The sequence below is a fragment of the Nipponia nippon genome, unplaced genomic scaffold (genome assembly GCF_047370975.1).
Source record: "Nipponia nippon isolate SJK-2023a ecotype South Korea unplaced genomic scaffold, ASM4737097v1 scaffold_3, whole genome shotgun sequence".
Taxonomy (NCBI): Eukaryota; Metazoa; Chordata; class Aves; order Pelecaniformes; family Threskiornithidae; genus Nipponia; species Nipponia nippon.
In genome coordinates this window covers 115100352-115117270 of record NW_028262347.1, presented here as the reverse complement: position 1 = coordinate 115117270, position 16919 = coordinate 115100352, and the positions used below count along the sequence as shown (strand labels likewise).

Below are 16919 nucleotides of genomic sequence, written 5' to 3'. Positions count from 1 at the left end.
TTCATAGCATACGCTGCTGCTTCTCTGTATTGCTCTTTCTTGGGTTAAGCATCCTAGTGGCAATAATTATTTCCTATCTTATCAGTGATCCCTTTTGAAGCTTGTCTTTCCAAGGGCTCCTACTTCCCAAGATTTAAGCCTTAATGTATGTTATGCCTGTTATGAGCATCTACTTTATTTCCACACTTTGGCTTGCAGAATCTCAGATCCTTCTTGCAAAGAGTAAGATCTAAGTTAAAATGAAGGGTCTGCTGTGGTTCGTAGACTCTTGGGAATAAAGAGAGTTCAAAGAAGAAAACTATAGATGCACTTAGCCTTACAGTGTAAGCTCCTCTGTGTTGATATAGTGTCTACTTCCATGTTAGTGCAGCGCCCAGCAGACTGTAGATGCTCCTGGAGACAACGGACAGCAAGAAAATTACTTGAATCTTGGTGGAGATTTATTTAAAATGCTGAACCAAAATTATCCGCCCACATGGGGAATGGGTTCATGAAACTGTCACTGGACTTGGAGGGCTGGATTTTGACTTTCTTGTAAACAGAAACAAAAGGCTGATTTGTGGAAGGACAATGAAAATAAACATTTGTTCAAGTCCTTAAGACATCTCATAGAGTTGATATAGTTATAAAAACACAACACTGCAATTTCTGCAGGCTCAGAGACTCCGAGGTATACCATATGCCGGCAGGGCGTCACACAGACTTCTTCAAATAACTTTGCATTAAAAGCCTTCCTTACAAAAAAACTTTGGTTTCATTAATAAAATAAAAAAAAATGGTAATTTCCACAAGCTATTTCCCTGCTCTGTACTTACACAGCACTTAAACCACCCGAGTCCTATGTCTCAGGCTGTCATGTAAACCCAAGCTGCAGAGCGGAAGACAGACGAAGAAGATGGGGAAGCACGTCCCGGGAGAGGAAAGCCTGCAGCACGAACTCAACCGAGGTTCAAAACAACTGCCTGACAACACCGTGTATTTTACCACGGGCCTGTCCTCTTTCATCTCCGGGATCTGTGACAAAGAAAACAACTGTTCTCTAATAAGATCAGACTATTTTCTTGCATAGCTTTCAGAAGAAGAATAAGCAAGAAGCCATCTTCAGAATAAATTCTTGAGAAGTTACGTGCGTAATCAAAACACCTTTTCTACAAGCGAGAGATGCAAGAGCACTGTATAAACAAAAGGCTGCTATACAAAATCCATCTATTTAAAATACTGTTTATTTGTGATTTAACATTAATTAGCATTACATCTATGAGCAATTTCAGATAACATTTATATATTTTCCACAGGACACAAGAGTTGGCTGGCTCATTCTTTATGCCAAAGCAAGTAAATAGAGGCATTAGCAAAAGGTGCAAATAGTTCACGGTTGCATTTTAAAAAATATTTATGCACATTGCATTCATTTAGATATATTTTTAAAAAAGTTATGAAAAGCGTAGTTCACAGGTTACTGTTTCTACATATGTTGTAATACAACACAAATAATGTAGAACATAAAAACCAAAGTAAGCAACTGAAAGTTTCCACTATGATTAAAAACACTGATTCCAGTATTTAGTGATAGCTAGAAAATTGTTTCCAGGATCCATTCCAACATTGCGTTATCACACTTACACGGTCAAAGCTAACCAGCCCCCAAACATGCTATAATCAACATTTTTGCATGCCAAACCACTCTCCAGCCATATTTAACAATTATATATTGTATAATATTTCAACCGGCAATTTGGGAATCACATGGATCTTTAAAATGTACTTCCTATTGCGATGACTGATTTACAGACAATTTGACACAGCGAAGAAAACCCTATGTTAATTTCTATGTTTAGTTTGTATTTACAATACAGTAAAAGTACTAAAATGACAATATCAGTAAAAATGAGTAAGTGGCAGTACCACCCTTACCCATGGCACTAGGCTCTGATTTGCTCTGGGTTCATCCAAAGGACAACACAGATTCATGAGACCCTTTTACAATTCAAATGAAAGTGAAGAAAAAAACAAAGTGTTGCACTCTGTATGAATCCATACAAATTATTTAAAACGTCTAATATGGAAATGTCACTTTGCTGATTTAATAAAAATATCCCACAATCCATATCATATATTTAAAAAAAATAATCACCAGACTTTTACTTTCTTTGTCTCCTCCTATTTTCTTACTATTTCACTTTCCCTTTTAACAGTTGTGTTTCCTTCATTTGGTTACGTTAAGAGATTATTTTTCTTCATTCATTAGCAATACCATGAGAGAAAAACAAAAAACCCACAAGCAATTTTTAAACATGAATCCAGTTCAATTTTATATGCTTTTGATTTCTAAGTCCCTGGATTCCTGAATTATATTTAAGTATACTCTAAACCAAGCATTCTTAAATACACTCTACTATTAAATGCTTGGTTCACATGCTTATAATACCTTTATACTGAATGGTATACAAACATTTGAACATATAAAATCTTCTTTTTGTTTTGCCAGTTAAACTAAATTATCAATGTTAAGTGTATAAAATCCCCTTTCTTGAAAAATAAGGGTTTTCCCCCCCCAACTGATAGAATAAAAAAAGAAGTCTTCAAAAATTATATTTCACTAAAATGAAATATTTGGCAAAAAAGTTATTGAAGAATGGAATTCTTTAGACATTTTGTATAATTCCAAATAAACTTTCTCTTACACAGTTTTTCCCTAATATTATGTGCCAGTGTATAATATTTCTATATGATCTAATCTTAAAAAAATATTTAAGGTGTGCTGTTAATATGCACCCACTCAAACTGGGGTACAGAAACATAAAATATATGGTCAAAATCACAATACAAAAATGTATGATCTGGTTACCAAATGAGACAGCAGTTTTAAAAAGTCATATGATCACTCAACAGTAACTTTATTAAAGACTTTAATGGTACTGAAAAGTTTAAGGTCTGCAAAATACTCCAAGCAGAACTGGCTGCTGCATACTGTGATGGTATTCGATCTTGCTATGATGGTAATTGAGCACCTGCCAGTGTAGTTCTACATGAAACTAATGAATGTTTCAAACCCTCACAGCAATTTTGGACACAGTTAAATGAGAGATGAATTAATTTTCAATTAACATGAAAGTTTTTTTGTTTTTTTGTTTGTTTGGTTGGTTTTTTTAAAGCAAAACCTCTTCCAGTTCCTTTTTGTTTAGGTTAAAAGTCCAGTTACTGCACACCCCTAACCCTACGTTGCTAATGGTCAACTTAAACGTTTAAAATGTGCAAGGTCTCCTCACAACAGAACTGCACTTACGCTTCTACTTTCTCCTTCTTTTTACTCTTTTTCAGAAAAGATGGGGTGCGGAATTTCTTCTTCTTCTTTGATGGGGATTTGGAAGGTGACCCTTCAGGGGACAGGGTCTCTTCTATCTTTTCAGAGCTTTTAATCATAATCTCTACACTCTCCACAGTACTAGTGGTTAACTGACTGACCCTCTTGGTGAGATCTTCTTCCACATCATGTGCATCTTCCTTGCCGTTCACCACCACAACTGGCAACTCCGCAGATATTAGGTTAGCGTTCTGGGTATAGAGATCTTCATGATTTTCTGAAAGAACAGACAATTTTGCAATTATTTATGTGCACTATCATGCAAAAAAACAGTATTGAAACAAAGTCTGAGTCTGGACTGTGATCCAAAGAATGAAATCCGAAGTGCTTAGATACAGTTTTTTCCCCTTTATCTACACTCTTACTTGTTGTAAGCAGACAATACTGTGAAAACTTCATTAAAGGAAAACGGGCTGAAAAAGCTGAAATTATCTCTGCCAGGTATATATACAGCTCAAGCTGTGTACAGTATATACAAATACAGTCTACACAGCATATATGTATACAGGCTCAAGCACACTCAGAATTACGCTTTACTGCAAGAGACTACTTTATGAAAATGCAGCCATTCCATACAGAAGTGTTTGGAGAACTAGCCTTTCAAAATGCCTTCTTAGACTCTGCTGGAAAAGTCTTAGGCAAAAAACCTAATCTTAATACTCTCAGTAAAATAAAACTATAATATCTATTTTCTCCACTTTATTAATATCTAAGTTTCAGTATGCCACGTGCTGTTTTCTGTTTGTGAGAATAATGTATTAGAAAAAATTGGGAAAAACAGTTTTCTGGACAGAATCCCACCCAGACTTGTTAAAAGAGGGCTCTTTTTGGCTCAGTTGACTTTACACAAGTGTAAGAATGCAGCAGAAGTGGAGGACTCGGGTTATCAGAGCCATTGGCATTGTACAGAAATTGCATGGAATACCTTCTAATTTTTCTGGGACATTTTGCGGGGATTGAGTTTGTGACTGAATTTGTGACACGGATGAACCGTCATCTGAGAATAATTCCTGTTCAGCATCTGCAGGACAAGATTTGAATTAGTAGCCATGCAAAAGTAAAAATCAAGCAAGAATGTCAGTGCTACTGCTACAAGATTTACAGCTCTGCTAGCATTGCATTGCTCATGCTGACAACATCGAGAAGTTACAATACATAGTTTAAACTCTATAGAATTATGGATTTACACGTTTTATCTGCTAACAATCATTATATATTAGTTCTTTAATAGAAAGCATTAAAAAGGGTGGCAGGGTTGCATTCCAAGTAGCATGCCCCATGGTTTTATTTAGCCGTAAGTCACACAGTTTGCTGTTGTAGTAAGGTATTATGCTATGCCCTGAATGTGATATATAGCAAAATTGTTTTATTACACAATATTAGTGAAGAAGAATGCATAGTAAGTGTTATTGTTAAAAAAAAAAAAAAATCAATGCTGAATTAGTAATTCCCTATGGAATAGCAGTATTGGAAGATGATGTAAAACGTGAAAGTAGATGAGTCTTGCACATTGTGAGAATAGAAGAACAATTAAAGAAGCCAAGACCAAACATCTCAGTAAACTTTTGCTCAGCTGGGCACAGACCTGAGCAACTTGATCTAACTTTGATAGCAACTTTGAGGAGGAGGTCGGACTAAGATGACCTTCACAGGCTCTTCCAACCTAAGATATTTTATGATTCTGACAAAAAAAGTCATTATGTTAAAGTGTGTTTTTGTCAACCCCATTTCTGTGCAAACCTTTCATTGCTTTAATTTTAGCACTAACCAAAGTAAAAAAAAACTAACAAAAAATTCTACCGTCTCAAGGAATGATTAGTTCTAAAGTAGTTGCCAACAGTATATGCTAATAATTAACATGTATACATTTTTTACAGTAGATATTTTCAAAATAAAAATTAACTCATTATTAAAATGTAAATCCCAACATTTAAAAATGCACCACTGACCTTCCAACCCTTGCTGCTTGCGTTCAATTGTTTTCTTGTACTCTTCCAGTTCCTTTTCTGTGAGATGGCTGAACGGGTTGGGTGGTGCCGGGGGTGCGTGCTCATCATCTTCAAATTGCATTGGCTGGAAAAGAGAAAACCACAAAATTTGACAGTTAAAAAAAGAAGCAAGCACGCAAGATGTACATGGTTAATGTCTCTTTTTTGCCCAAAGTTTGGTGACACCAGCTTGGCACGGAATACAGAAGAAAAACATAGATGCATCCAGATGAAAATTACCCCATTTAATAGGCATTCACATAGTAATGCACACTGACCACTGAGCTGTAAATCACCATCCTTTTGCAGCAGCACAATCATTATTTGAGGTTTTTTTTTTTTTTATCAAGGGGGACAGCTTCAGAGTAGAGACCTGCATCAGCAGCTTACACTTCAGGGACTAGTATACGCTTCAGAGAAGTGAAAGTCCTTTAAGAACAGGGATTCAAAAATAAGGTTTCCCATATTTTCTGCAAACACCCCAAGTTCTAGGAATTTTTTTTGTAGGAAAGTAACTGTGCTCATGCTCCAGTTTAGGAATCTAACTGGAAGAGCTCTTCTGAGATGAATCTTACAATGACAAAATTAAAATTATTCTCACGTGAAAGAAAACTCATTTGGAAAATATTCTTTTTGCCTGAAATAAATAAGCAAACTCAGTGTTATCTCAAAAGAATATTGGAAACCAAAATGAGGAAATAGATGTACTAACCCATGGATGGTTGGAAACTCTTGGTAGTATAGAATTCCAATTACAATTCATCACAGTTTGTTATATAACCTTATTATGGATATCTGTACTGTCTGGAAGTACATTCTATTCAAGAAAAGATTAGCGTGGACAGGTAAGAAACTGGAAATCTTCCCTCCCAACAAGAAGCCTGTTTCTAACGAAAGCTGCCTTCTACATGGTCCCGTCCCACCTTTTAAACTCAGTTATTTCTGGGCCTCAATCATTTCCTGTAGTAGCAGTTCCACAGACCAATGAAAAGATTATTTTTAGCACCATGCATTGCAAAGTTCATCACTCTTTAGCTTAAACGGTCTTAGACAGGGGTCCTACTTCATTAATTTTAATGGAAGGCAAACTTACCATTCATATCTCCATTTGAAACTAACATTTTAAACCTCTGAAATGAAACATGACTAAAATGTGTCACACATCCAAAATTTTGCAGTAAAATAATCAGTTCTAACAAAGCGTTTAGAAAGAAAAACGGCCCAAACTGTTGTTTGAAAGACAGGCAGCCAAATAACCCAAATATTTATAAATCAATTAATTATGTCCTACTCACTGGACTCGGCTTTTTATCCACAACAATCCCAGCGAGCAGCTGAGACTGTGGTCCCGCTGTCTTTAGGTCATATCGGTTTTGCTCCCTTATCTATACAGAGAAAATAAACTGGGTTAGAAACAGATATTTCTCTTTAACAAATCCTATGCCCAGCAGCTTTCAAAGCCAGTAACACAGCAGTGAATGGCTGGAGGATCAAGCTATATGCTGCTGCACCTAAAAATCAAGATGTCCCTTTCCACTTCAGAATGCACTGCACATGTTGTTTAGCCCCTCAAGCACTCCCGAATATCCACCCTAGTCCCAGCTTCTTCACTTCACGCAAGCCAGTATTTAGAAATAAGCCCCAAGGAATAGTATGTCTCTGAATCCGTCCTCTCCATGCCATAAATGACCCATGTTAAGCTATTGAAGAGATCTCTGCAGTCACAAAGGTAGATAAAGTTTTTCTTTCTGTGAATAGCTCACTATTTTCCCCAAACCAACAGCCCTAGCTTCACATTGTCAGTGCTTAAGCGATTGACAGATCAGATATAAATACAAATACAGATCACATAAAAAAAATTCTACAGCAGAAAAATAGGAATAAACTATCTAATGAGTCAGTGACACGCATGAATTTAAAAATCATTGTCTGGGACTTGTATTATTAATCTCTAGATGATTAGAGGGTGCCTTTCCATTTCTAAGGAAGGGAGTTGCTCCTTCTGACTCCAGTTCAGTCCCCATGGATACTGATACGGTGCTTTCCAAGAAAGAAAAAAATATGTAATCAAATGGAAAGTGTCCTGAATATCTGTTAATACAGTTATGCCTAGGGTGGAGTATTTGGTCAGTCTGACAGTAAGTGTCTTATGTGCTGGAAGGGAAAAGCAGTGAGATATTTGTATTTACAAAGTGGTCCAACAATAATCTCTCATTTTCTTTTTTTCCTGCCATTAGGAAGCGGACTGGACCATAGAAAACTCCAGCTTTTAAGAGAATTAATACAGAACAGAGTGAGATTACAGTATGAGACTGAATCATGCTGTAGATGATGCACAGCAATTTGGTTCATGTTGACACCTAATTATCCACTAAATATAATGCTAAATAGCCGGGACTACCATTTCTAATCTATCATTTCCAGAGTTAATACTCATCCTTCATCAAACTATTGCATTCAGAATTTACATATATATTGCATATGTATCTACAGACTTCATGTATACCGTACATTTAAATACACAATTTTTAGTGCCAAAAATCACATACAATGTAAGAAACTTCTCAGTAAAATCAGAACATTTGAAAATGTTATTGTACTGCTGTGTTGAATCATTACTTGAACATATAATTTTATTTGGAAATGTTACAATTTTCATTTAATTACACTTCTTTTACCTTATTTCTCTTTTCCAACACTTCACTTGGGTTTGTGTTTAGAGGAACAAATTGGTTTGGATCTTCAATTTTGATTGGTGTTCCTCCACTAGTCTTGGAGGAGTCATCAGCTTTCATCCACTTAAAAAGAAAAGAAAAAAAAAAAAGTTAAAAACCCCAGCATGACGGAGAGGAACAATTCTCAGTGTTGTCTTACTGTTAAAGAAGAGGTATAAAGAAGGGACTTTCTGACTTTATTCTCAATTCCACATGAAACCCACAAAATAATCCCAGCTCCTTACAAGTCTGTGTGTTTGCCCAAGCAGAAGAGGTTTGCCCACCTCTGCTAACCACACATTTTGACCGTATTTTTTTTCCTTTGTAAGCAGGATTTTAAATTAGTTGCTGAGGGTGTTTCTCCCAAACTTCAGTTTAGAAACTCGCCAGCCTGCCAGCAGGAGGAGCTGATGCTTTTACAGTGGTACTATGCAACTGGGAGTAGCCTGATAGCAAATAACATGCTTCGTAGTCCCACAAGAGCCACCTCTCTCCAGACTGAAAATACAATAAAAGCACCTTGGTGAGCTAAAGGAGGAAGAAAAATATTGATCGTCATTAAAAGTAGTAGCATGAACAGACTCTTCGAAGTCTGTTTTCAGTAGGCTCGCAAACAGGAAAGGAGCAGTTAGAGATGAATTAGAGCTTGTGTCTCCTTCGCGTAGAGAAGAGAACAACCCATGGGTGATTTAAAACCTTACTATGCTTGGTGGATAATTAATAGCACAAAAAGATATGGTAGAAAAAAAATGTTTTCTACTTCAGGAATCAGGAGAGCTAGTAACAAAAGGGAAATCATTGTTAAATTTTATCATAAACTGTTACTCTTCCAAACAGTTAAACCCCCCTTCCCCAAACAGAGGGGGCCCTTAGTACTAATGTCATTAAGTCTCCCCAAAGCCTATTTTTATTTGCTTGATAAACTTATTTGCTAATCCTGTTAAAGACTTCCTCATATAAACTCTGCATAATTTACTTTCTCTCAAGTAGTGGAAAAACTAAGCGACTGCCTAAAGTATCTACCTACCGTGATCTTAGTCCTGGGACTGGTTTCCCCGTTCCAGGACTCCTCAGGCACATTAACTTTCAAGTATGTATTTGGAGAGTTCAGCCATCTTGTCTTTTCTCTCTGTTGCCTCTGGGCCAGGAATTTCAGGGGGGAAAGCGGGACTGTGTCATCTTCGAAGGAAAAGGCAGTCACAGTGGCCGGGATCTCAACGTCACTCTTATGTCTGGGTTTTTCTCTGACTAATGGTTGCCTATAGGCATAGCCAGTTCTGTATCCCTATAGAGGAGGGGAAAAAAAAAGAAAAAATTGTTTTAAAAAAAATTTAAAAAATCAGAAAAAGTCATCCAAAGAAGTCATGGAAGTTTTGTGCTGCCCTGTATGTGTTAAACAGGTCCATTGTGCTCTTCAGAGAATGGGCTAGTGGTTCACCATTCATTCATACTATTAACATTCAAGAGACACATTTAAAATACAGTACAGTAGCAGCTGGACAGGACCCCACTTACACTTCACCTTCCTCCCACCTTCGTGAACACATGACCACCAAATAACTCCCTGCTCAGGTTATGACCTAGGTAGCTTTCATGAGGACATTTATTTGTCTTGCACAATGGCACGTCCTAGTTCATGACACTCCCCATTCCTCACACTATTTGTACTAAAGGCTGTTCCAGAGTTCATACTGCAGTGAAACGGACATTTCAAACAAATAATAAATTATCATCTTATTTCCTAATATTAGAGTTAATAACAAAATATAGAGGGAATCTGCTATGTCTATTTACTAGGTGGCAATTAAAATATATTTTTACCATTAAGCTACTATAAAGAGCAAATATGTGAGATGGGTTGGACAAAATTTCAGTTCAAAACATTATAAATTCTTATCAAGACAGAATACTACCGTCAGATACAGTGACATAATAAAACCTAAACCAAGCAGAAGAGATTTCATATACAATAAAAGTTACACCATCTTCATTTTCAAACTCACAAAGAAAGCAGAAAAAATGGTTTGCTTTACAGAAGCTAATCCTACACTCAAAAGTTTACAGAGACTGTATGGACAATGCCATCAACGTGCTCTCACCAGGTTATCCAGCATGCGCATGAGCGCTTCAAATTCTTGCTCCCCAACTTTCCATTTTTGTTGCGAAGCCATATTAACTCCACCTCCTCCCGTTGCTGCCACAGCATGTGTGGAAGGCTTGAACTTCTGCAGATCCAGTAGGAGGAGATTGTCTATCCCACCTGCTCCAGCTAATGCATGAACCTAGAGACATCAATGAGTGTATTTTATTTGTGGAAAAGCTTTTGGATTCTCTGCTTTTCTGAATTCACAGGAGAAACATACTTAAACACATGCTGCAGTTATTTCTCAGGCTAGTTTTCTACTGTGTAAAAATGTATTAAAATACGTAGCACGTGATTCTTATGGAAAGGATGATAATATCTGCTAATAATTGCACTTTAAAAGGAGTAGACTCAAACACTAGCTTTCAGAGCACCTTAAAAAGATCTTTTTGCATCACAAGACTAAAAATTTTTCATTTTTATATCCATTTCAAAACGAATGAATGATCGAACTCAAAAGGAATGGCAGGGCAAGGGAGGAAAGGAAGGAGTGGGAGACTACCATTTGCACATCCAAACACCTACTTGGGAGGACAGGATCACTGGAGAACAAGTACGAGCAAAATGAGGAACTTTCTGGGGATGGGCTTAAGAGTTATGGAAGGTGAGGACACTTTCAGTGGTCTCTCTCCACAGGTTACAGATAATGTAGCTAGCTAGGCAGTTAAAGTTAGACAAAACAGAAACAAGTGATTTTAGGACTCAAGTTATTTTTAAATATGCTACCCTCTACTATTGCTCTAAAGACCTTTTGTTTACTTGGTTTTACAAATCTTTGTGATCACAGAGAAAAGCTGCTTTCCTTGTCACAACATTCAGCTTTGATAAATGAGGTAGATGTTGAGAGATCTTAAGTCACACTTCCACATGCAGAGAGTACCATCAAATCTATTATCCGACAGATTCCCTGCATGAAGCTCACCCTCCACAGCATGGAACAAAACCTGTACCCTTCAGAGTGTAACACCACTGATACTCATTCTAGGAAGAGTGATACACTATTTGTGCTGTTCCTTCTATGTTTTCCTGATTATTCCAGTTTCTCTGACTTTGACCTGGCATATGATTACTGGATTCCACAACCCCAAATATTCTGTAATATTAAAGATCATAGAATCATAGAATGGCTTGGGCTGGAAGGGACCTTAAAGATCATCTAACTCCAACCCCCCTGCCATGGGCAGGGATGCCACCCACTAGACCAGGTGGCTCAGGGCCCCATCCAACCCGGCCTCGAAGATCTTCCCATCTGGATGTAACATAACTCAGCAGAATAAATGTTTGAAATTAAATACAGAGAAATTTTCTCTCACCTGTGTTTCACAGGCCAGTTGCACATTGAAAATATAGTGGAATGCTTCTTCTAGTGTCTCTCCTAGTGCTACCACGCCATGGTTTCTCAAGACTAATACCTAGTAAATGAAGACACTAATGTTAAATGGTAGAAACTGGCGCAGTACATGAAAATTGTTTATGAAGAGCGTGAATGAGGTTGAATACCTTGCAACTGGGTCCAAGAACTTTCTGAAGCTGAATTCTCTCTTCCTGTTCATCAAGAGATCCCTGGTAGTTGTAATAAGCAACATCTCCCAGAATCAGAGCCTCTTGTGATATGGGAAGGATACCACACTTCATAGATGAAACCTGTTTCAAGAAAATGAAGTACTGATAATTAGGAAAAAGTGAAACTCTTAAAACCCACATCTCAACCACTCGAACCGTAGCAGGATGTACTTTGCACCTTTGCTAGAAGAGGGACAAACTCTCCATAGTGGAAGCTTACAAACAATACCCTTTTTTCCCCCCCCCCTAGTCTAATTTGCAATAGGGTGACAGAGCTGCTGCTACCCAACCTAGGGACAGATTCATTATAGGAAAAGACAAATTATCCCAACTAAGTTAATTTTTGTGAATTTTATCCATGTTTAATTCTCAGCATAAGCCTACTTAATGGTTTTTCCTTCTTTCCCACATTTATAACTTCAAAGAGCCAGTATTAAAGAAGTTATCCATTCCTTTTTTTTGTCTGTAGTCAAGGAATGCACATATATGCATTTATATATAAAATAATATGAATTTATCTATTTATCTCAAATCAATTGTTTCAAGTCTCCTTACATTCTTATCATTGTTATACAGACCATTTTTAACTTATGTGATAACTGTGACTTTTTAACAGTGAGGTAAATCCAAACTGAACATAACTACTAATTAAGCCACTTAAAAATGGAGTTGCATAATGCAAATGATGAGGTATACAGCACGTTACATGGTCTAAGATGCTATAAATGAAGCCTGTGTAAACTATATACTTTACAGCCTCCCTCAACCTGAGTGCAATCATATCTGAGCATCAGTTTATTCCTATCCTTTTCGTTGCGGTGGCCCAGCCCTCTTTCTCTGCTTATTTGATAACCTCACACCTTTCTTTACCAGTGGAGAATCGATGTTAAAAACAAAAATAAAACTGCCATAAGCAGTGATTCAGATTTAGAAATGTGCTCTAAGTTCATAAGATAAACCTGTTTTCTTTTACTCTTTATGCTAGAAGGACGACTTACAGCTGCTGTTGCAGGGGTATGTATGTGTATTACACATCTGACATCAGGGCGTGTGGAGTAGATGGCCACATGTGGACTGAATCCTGCATTGTCAATACTTAGGGTTGTACTTCCCTGGTCAACTACATCTCCTAGGATGTTTACTTTAACCTGGAAAAGTCAAACAAAGAAACAATATTCAAAAAGTTTGCAAAAACTGCCATTATCTATAAACTACCCTCCCTTTCTTACTTGGTACCAAATTTCCCCCCACATGTTTAGGGCTCAGAGCACGAAAAAAAAGTAGGAGAGCAGCCATGAATCTGTGTGTCAATAAACCATCCTGCTGTCCAAGCCCTGGATAGTTGTTGGAAGTCTAGCTGTGGAAGAAGTAAAGATAAGACCCTGACACAACATATATTCCTCTTTGGTCTAGCTGACCTTTCCTTATTTCTGACTTTCGAAAATGAACTTTGTTAACATTTCTTACATTTTAAATATGAAGAAAATTCAGCCTCTGAGAAATTTCCAATCAGAAAATTAAATGCATAGGAAATTTTCAGCGTCATGGGAACATTAAAATAATAATTCCACAATCAACTAACAACAACAGCAGGGTCATGTCAGGTCTCGTTCTCATGTTTGTATTTTGGTTCTGTGTTTGCTGGTGTAATGCTATCAATCTCAATCTGCTACCCCTTCCAACCGGAGGTACTTTCTTTACAGATACATACTGACATGAAGAACATATGGCAGGTTCTGCACCAAAAGATGCGTGACTTCACAGCTACCGTTGCCTAAATGCCAATCTGTAACTTCACCCAGCTCCTTTGTTGGGCCTGGGGAAGATTATTCAACTTTATTTCCCCACTTATAAAGATAAGAGCTGATTCTACTAACACTACTCCTACAGAGTAATTTCATATGTATTACCATATTGTCAGGTTATAAAAGGTTGCTGTTACACTGAGGCTATTTGATGAGCTTCATCACTCAGGAAAACAAAACTTTGTTGCTCCACACTGAAGCTGAAGACAACAGAAAGCAAAGCTAAACCCAAAAAGAAATGCTGAGGACAAAGGATGCTAGTATCTAAATAGTTAATCAGCTTTTCACTTGGTGGGTAAACATTAAAAAACAAATAATAGCATGATTATAGTTTTGAAGTCCATTTTAGCAGCCACAAAAGTCTTTTAGAAAACAGGTTGAGCCTTGCTGGTTATTACAGCAGGTCAATGACGTACCAAATTAGAAGCTGAAGCTTCAGAAAAGGACAGACCTCTCGGAATGATTAGAATATGGTCATGTTCTTTGCTTACTCTTACCTGCAAAAGAGGAAGAAAATGGATTACTGATCTATTTTTGAATTTACGTTATTCAGGGGGAAAATTAATTTGAATGAACAGGTAAGATTCCAAATAAAAATTTTTCTTCTCTAAAATACTTACTGTGATATAGGCATTTGGCAAATGTGCCCACCCAAACAAATCAGCCAATCTATATAAACTGGCTAACTTGCAACGAGTAAGTTTTTCTCCCTTAACAAATGAGGAGGTATCTATCCCAGGTAGATCATTGATGGGTGTAATCATTCCATGGCCTGAAAAACAGATAAAAAAAGATGATGGCCAGTCAGACAATTAAATAACTTCTAGCTATGCCACAATTTTCCAGAAGTAGTGTAGTTAAATTGTTAGTGTAGCAGTACCAGCAATTATTAGACTGGAACTGCACTGCTGGGATTTCTAAGGTCTTTACCGAAACCTTTGTTACTTTAAGACAGTAGGAACCATACCCAGAATTTAAGTCTTCATCTCGTTTTCAAACATGAGAGAGGTGAAATACAGGTTTCCTTTGAAGTACCACTCAGATTTTGAGCTGTCCCCTGATTCAAGTTCCTATATAGGACTTGAACTGCGCTTTAGACATTTGCCCCTAGTGAAGTATTTTTACATGCTACTTTGAAAATTACAGAAGACATTCCTGCTGGATTTCTGACACCAATATAACTAATCTGAAGAGATGTCTCAGTCTCAGCACTTTAATTTAGTCCTAATGAAGAAATTAGGATTAGTGCAAGAGTTCTCAAACCGCTAGACAGAAGAGATCATCTCTTAACAGAGAAAGCACAAAGATCAATTTATCTCTTTGACTCGTGACTACACAAACATACGCTTCTCCGCTTCCCGAATGCACGATATCCCTTTGAGAGCTACAGCCTTTGCTTACAAGGAAAGTTAAGACCAGAAGAGGTAAAAGTCATTTTGGTTTTCAACAGAAAGAGTAGGCCCTTTGAGATTAGTCACCCCATCCGAGTCCCTGGGCAAACGCAGCAAAGACAGCAGTTGGACCTGCAGTCTCACTAATCAGCCAGAGACACGGAGATAAGATTATTTGGGCTCTCCGTTGTTCTCTTCCACTTGTTTTGTTAAATGAACTCTGAAGAGTCATTTTGGGACTAATCGTCAAAAGATGCTGAATGCTGACAGCTGCCACTGTACTTCAGGCTTGTAAGCTCCCATATGATGTCCACCCACAGAACTTACTTTGACTTTACCGTTTCAGTGCCTCACGACTTGGAAAGAAGAACTTGGGTGTTAACTGAAAGATCCTAGCGACATCTTTATAACTAGAGTGCAAACTACAAGCTGTTTTTAACTGTGGGAGCTGTTTGTGTAACAAGTCACTTTGCCAGGCTATTCCCCCCCCCCCCCCCCTTTTTAATGATAATTTATATGCAAGAGTAGAAAAATAAACAATCTAAATTGTTATGTATTTCACATCTCAGTTTATGCTCATGTTAAACTGCTAATAGTAACAGGGTGTAGCATTCTGTTCCCTATCTCAGTTAAACTTTTACTAGCAAATTCTAGAATAACTGAGTGTGAGGACTCCAAACATTTTGGATATCATTATACAAATCAAAGAATTTGAGACAAAGCCTAAAAAGGAAAGTTAAGGCCACCATCTGTACCACTTCACAGCTGAAGCAAGCTCTGACAGAATTTTTATTCAAAGAAAGGGGAGATCCCAGCATTGCTAAGCCCTGGTGATAACAAAAAAAAGGGAGAGAAAAAGTGCAAGTATATGCATAATTCACTTACTGAGTGAAGATGAGGAAAAACCTGCAAAAGAGCTTGCTGTAATGTATTCAGCAATCTGCTGTAATGCAAGCAGTCCAGTGGGGTTATTGCCCTTCTTCATCTGTTCTTGAATAAGGCATTCCAAATCTTCTCTAAAAGCCTGTAGAAACATTTGAGAATCATCAAGGAAACCTGGCTTTGATAGAAATAAGATTATTATAGGTGGGGCTGGTGGTTTTGCCTGTTATTAATGTTACATGACACTTCCCCTCAGACCTTGTTTTTAGCCGCTTATAACTTTGCCAAACTTTAACCATTTGACCTAAACTTTGTATGCTAAGTATTGGCAATTGGGAGGGTGGAAGGAAGGGGGTTGGTCACAGAGGGTTAACTACTTCCCAGAACGAGACAAGATAAAATGTATTTTTGTAAATGATAACAAAAAAACTTTTTTATCAATAATTAAAGAGTTCTCCATATTTTGGAAGAGGTACTTGAAATTTGATCAGGATGCGTTGCTTTTAGTGCTGGATATTTTTTAATTCTGTAATCCCTCTGAAAATCCATCCAAATTTGATAAAGTTATAAACAACTGGAAAACTGGAGCTCATCCATGCTCAAGTAGTATCACAGACATGCAACAACTAGAAGGAATGCTGGGATGTCATCTTCTCTCTATTTCTTTCCTTCTCCCGAAGCAAAAAACCCTTCCCTCTTCTCCTGTGTAAAATGTCTGCAACCCCAAGAGATAAACTCAGGAAAAAGATTTTCACAGTATCAAGTTTAATATATTACGCACTGTGGACAAAGCCTGTTCCTTCCAGATGATAGACACATTAACAACTATCCACAACAAACGCCTGTCCTAGGACTACTTCAGTCTTGACATTTCTAGACTAAGTAAATTCTGTTCCTTCAAACTCTCCTTAGAGGTTATATTTTCTAACCTTCTCATTATTTCTTGGCAGCGTCTTCCCACTTTTGTCTGAACGAGCAGTGCGCAAAGCTGCATACAACGCGAGCTGAGGTGTATTGCGAATGCTCTTGCTGGTTCATTCCAGAAAGACATTTGGTGTCTTTACCATGC

The 16919-nt window shown here is 37.4% G+C and overlaps 1 protein-coding gene across 10 annotated transcripts in view; it reads right to left on the bottom strand.

The window, feature by feature from the left end:
* Positions 1 to 1205: 1205 nt before the first annotated feature.
* The window catches only part of ADD3 (adducin 3), a 112791-nt gene continuing 97077 nt past the window's right edge, over positions 1206 to 16919 (bottom strand). For 9 of the 10 annotated variants that reach the window (XM_087765135.1, XM_087765138.1, XM_087765134.1 and 6 more), the window contains 13 exons: positions 15854 to 15992; positions 14198 to 14349; positions 13994 to 14074; positions 12771 to 12920; positions 11710 to 11853; positions 11523 to 11621; positions 10166 to 10348; positions 9094 to 9351; positions 8031 to 8150; positions 6648 to 6737; positions 5314 to 5437; positions 4290 to 4385; positions 1206 to 3581 (listed from right to left, as the gene is read on the bottom strand). In XM_087765135.1, the coding sequence (XP_087621261.1) occupies positions 3283 to 3581; positions 4290 to 4385; positions 5314 to 5437; positions 6648 to 6737; positions 8031 to 8150; positions 9094 to 9351; positions 10166 to 10348; positions 11523 to 11621; positions 11710 to 11853; positions 12771 to 12920; positions 13994 to 14074; positions 14198 to 14349; positions 15854 to 15992 (1935 nt within the window). In that variant the 3' untranslated portion in view covers positions 1206 to 3282. The remainder of the gene's footprint in view (positions 3582 to 4289; positions 4386 to 5313; positions 5438 to 6647; positions 6738 to 8030; positions 8151 to 9093; positions 9352 to 10165; positions 10349 to 11522; positions 11622 to 11709; positions 11854 to 12770; positions 12921 to 13993; positions 14075 to 14197; positions 14350 to 15853; positions 15993 to 16919) is intronic. The other variant, XM_087765139.1, reaches the window with a different exon arrangement.